This window comes from Octopus bimaculoides, chromosome 21, assembly GCF_001194135.2.
Source record: "Octopus bimaculoides isolate UCB-OBI-ISO-001 chromosome 21, ASM119413v2, whole genome shotgun sequence".
NCBI classification, from domain to species: domain Eukaryota; kingdom Metazoa; phylum Mollusca; class Cephalopoda; order Octopoda; family Octopodidae; genus Octopus; species Octopus bimaculoides.
In genome coordinates, this window is record NC_069001.1 from 17,381,681 (window position 1) to 17,385,841 (window position 4,161).

A 4,161-nucleotide genomic window follows, 5' to 3' on the forward strand; every position below is an offset into this window, starting at 1 on the left:
TCACATCACTACCTTCTATTTAAGAAATACAAAAATATTCTTTTCTCTTCAAGGCACAAGGCCCGAAATTATGGTAGAAGGGGCCAGTCGATTAGATCGACCACAGTACCTAACTAACACTTAATCTATCAACTTTGAAATGATGAAAGGCAAAGTCGACCTCATCTGAATTTGAACTCAGAACGTAACGGCAGACGAAATACCGCTAAGCATTTCGCCCGGCGTGCTAACGTTTCTTATTTCTGTTTTGCCCACAAGGGGCAAAACATAGAGGGGACAAACAAGGACAGACAAAGGGATTAAATCGATTACATCGACCCTAGTGTGTAACTGGTACTTAATTTGTCGACCCCGAAAAGATGAATGGCAAAGTCCACCTCGGTGGAATTTGAACTAAGAACGTAACGGCAGACGAAATGACGATAAACATTTCGCCCGGAGTGCTAACGTTTCTGCCAGTTCGCCACCTTAGGACTGCAAAAAATATTGAATAAGGTGTTCTTTAATTCACTGTGACCAGGAAAATGACAAGATGTTCATGGCAGAAATACATTTGGTAAAAAGCCATGGTTTTCTGGTTTCAAGTTCGCTCCCAACACATAGCACTTTGGGTGTCTTCTACCACAGGTTCTGATTCCATTAAAATCTACCACAGGTTCTGATTCCATTAAAATCTACTCTGATAGTGAATTATTCCCTTTTTCTGGTCGGTATCAAGTCTAAGAAACTCATTAATGTGTCAAAGATGATAAAGGATTAAACAACAACGCTGACGACAACATTCACCTCGACGATGGCGACAATCTCACTTCCTCTATAGTCATTCAGATCTCTCCCACCACCAAACACTATGCACAAACAACTCATACACGCATACAGTATTACTAATAACGTTACTCATAACTTTCGTTGATATTATATTTCAAACAGTTTTGTGAATTATGCCAATGGAAATAAACTCCACACAGGATATAGTTTAGATTTTCTAAGAAAGTCTTTATTCAATTAACTGTTTCTTAAATCATATATTTATTTAACTATTTATTTAGTATTTAGTTAAATGGTTAAATTAATTATTCCCGTTTTAATAATGATTTCTTTGATTACATGTCGATTTCTTGCCTAATTAATAATGGTTTCAAATTTTGGCACAAGGCCATTAGTTTTTAGCGGGGTGGGGTTATTCGATTACAGCGGCCTTATTACTTAAATGGTTCTTTACTTATCAACCCCAAAAGGATGAAAAACAATATGGATGGTATTTGAACTCGGAACGCAAATAGCCAGATTAAAAATGCCGCTGAGCATTTTATCGACACGTTAATGATTCTGCGAACTCGACGCCTTCAATCATGAGATTGGTAATCATGGTTTTAAATTTTGCCTCAAGAGCAGCAGTTTTGAAGGAGGGGATAAGTCGATTACATCGACCCCAGTGTTCATCCCATTCTTATTTTATCAACCTCGAAAGGATGAAAGGCAGACGAAATTCCGCTAACCATTTCACCCAGCGTGCTAACGATTCTGCCAGCTCACCACCAATAGTAGTAGTAGTAGTAGTAGTAGTAGTAGTAGTAGTAGTAGTAGTAGTAGTAGTAGTAATTATAATAATAATAATAATAATAAGTTTGAAGTGACAATAATACCAACACCTCACCTAAAAGCTCATTTGGCCGATTTAATAATGTAAAAATCATTTTTACCATTGAGAAGTGTTATAATTTTTAATAATTCAGCTCTGATCAATAAAAAAAAAGTGAGCAGATGGTGGCGAGAGGATGCTGCTGGGGGTGGGGAAGAAGGCTTTTAAAAGCAAATTAACCATCTGCTCGTATTTTATTGGAAGTTGTCCCACATTTAAAATGGTTTTGCATGGTGCTAAACGGTGTTAAATGACGCACGTCAAGCGGAGATGGTGGTGGTGGTGGTAGTTGCAGAATTACTGTCGATGGTGTAAGGGATTGCTGTACTGGTGCTGATAGTGATGATGGTTGAAGGATGACTGTAGTGTTGCTGGCAGTGAAAGTAAAGCAGATGTGCGTTTGGGTTGTTGGGATGTGTATAATGGATCATATGCACCACATTACACATGTCTGCGAATATGCATGTGTGTGTGTGTGAAAGAGAGAGAGAGAGGTGGGAGAGAAGGGGCACAGTGGTTAGAGCATTGGTCTCACAATCATTAGGTGGTGAGTTTGATTCCCGGACTGGACTGTGTGTTGTGTTCCTGAGCAAGCCCCTTCACGTTGTTGCAGTTCACTCATCTGTAGAAATGAGTTGCAGCGCCACTGGTGCCAAGATGTATTGGCCTTTGATTTTCCCTTGGATAACATCGGTGGCCTGGAGAGGGGAAGCTGGTATGCACCGGCGACTGCTGGTCTTCAGTAAACAACCTTGCCTAGACTTGTGCGTTGGGGGCGAGGGGGGTATTTCTAGGTTGAATCCCTTGGTCATTTATAACCGAAGGGAATCTTTTGGTGTAGAACTCATTATACGCATGCATGTGAAACGAAGTGTTAAACGGGTACAGGGTGGGAATAAGAAAAGAGATGGCAAAGGAATAACGGATTATCTTTTGAACTTAATTAGCTTACTGCTCTTTCCACTATGAAATTGAAATCATAGTTGAATGCCTAAGTAACCCCTTACAATTCCATCAGAGCCTCAAACATGAAGTGCAATTTATTTGTGAAAACAAAAACATTTATGCATTCTCATTGGCAAATACCAATGAGAAAAGAAAATGTGTACAATTTTATTTGTAGTGGGAGCCCGTGAATTTTCACCCTCCATACATTTGTTTTCCCATTGGTAATTGCCTTCCTGTGTGAATGCTTAAATGTTTCTGATGAAACTTTAAGGGGCGAAAGTTTTGCGAATGACGCTTCTCAAATATGTCTGAACACTTGGCCCTGAGTCACCTTTGTAATATTCTGCCAACTAAAGAACAATAAAAATATACTAATTCTATACATACATACGTGTATATATGTATGTGTGTGTGTGTGTGTGTGTGTGTGTGTGTGTGTGTGTGTGTGTGTGTGTGTGTGTGTGTGTGTGTGTGTATCTGTGTGTGTGTGTGTGTGCGTGTGTGAGTGAGTGTGTGTGTGTGTGTGTGTGTGTGTTCATGCATTAGCATATATAGACATAATGGCAGATGTTTGAAGATATAGTTACCAATATATACTTAAATTTCATCCCCAATACAGACTGTCAATAAAAATAGAAGTTGGGTCCCAGGAGGGAAACCAATCTTTTTTAAGAAAGTCGAAACATTAAACAGAAAACAAAAAAACAAAAATTAAAGCAAAACCAAACAAAACATTATTACCAACAGCAGCGCCACCAAACGGCAGCGATAAGAAGTATCAAGGGAATGGAGGCATCTAAGAAGACAATTGTAAAATTCATAAATGTGTAATTAAATAAATAAAAGGGCATAAAAATGAATACCATAAAAGGCTTTGATTACAAGAATCGTCCCGAAACATTACAATTTTATTCTCTCCCTCTTCAAAGTCGATGTGGGCGCCATTGGTTCAATAGAGGCAGTTTTTCATCTGCGTTTGCATATGTTTGCATCAAATTTGCATAATACTTCAATTTGTAGTGCTGTAGTAGCCAATTTATACCCAAATCGAACTCCTTCTACATTACCACATTACACACAAATCGTTAACACGTCGGACAAAATGCATAGTGGCATTTCTTCCGGCTGCCTACTTTCTGATTTTCGATTTCGCCAAGGTCAACTTTGCCTTTCATCCTTTTTTTTTTGTTTTTTAGCTTCGTAAATTATTCTAAATTGAATTTATCATATATTTGGTGTGTTTGTGCGTGTGTGCAAGCGAGTGTTTCTAAGTTAATCAACAAACGCTACTTACCTCCTATAAGTCCAAAACTCACGTAAAGATATTCTATCTTGTTGACATTAGAGGTAATGAGGAAACCGATTGCCAGAATAATACCTCCTAATATAGCGACTATCCGACAGGAGAACCGGTTACATAGCACAGTGGCTAATGGACCTGCAAAGATAAAGAAAAGGATATGGATGAGTCTGTATGTGTAAAATATATATATATATATATATATATATATATATATATATATATGAGAGAGAGAGAGAGAGAGAGAGAGAGAGATTAATAGATAGATAGA

The 4,161-nt window shown here is 38.2% G+C and overlaps 1 protein-coding gene across 1 annotated transcript in view; it reads right to left on the reverse strand.

Annotated features, from left to right (window-relative positions):
* LOC106876862 (monocarboxylate transporter 7) overlaps positions 1-4,161 on the reverse strand; it is a 104,041-nt gene that overhangs the window by 61,425 nt on the left and 38,455 nt on the right. Inside the window, exon 3 of the mRNA XM_014925595.2 lies at positions 3,885-4,028. Within this exon, the coding sequence (XP_014781081.1) occupies positions 3,885-4,028 (144 nt within the window). The remainder of the gene's footprint in view (positions 1-3,884; positions 4,029-4,161) is intronic.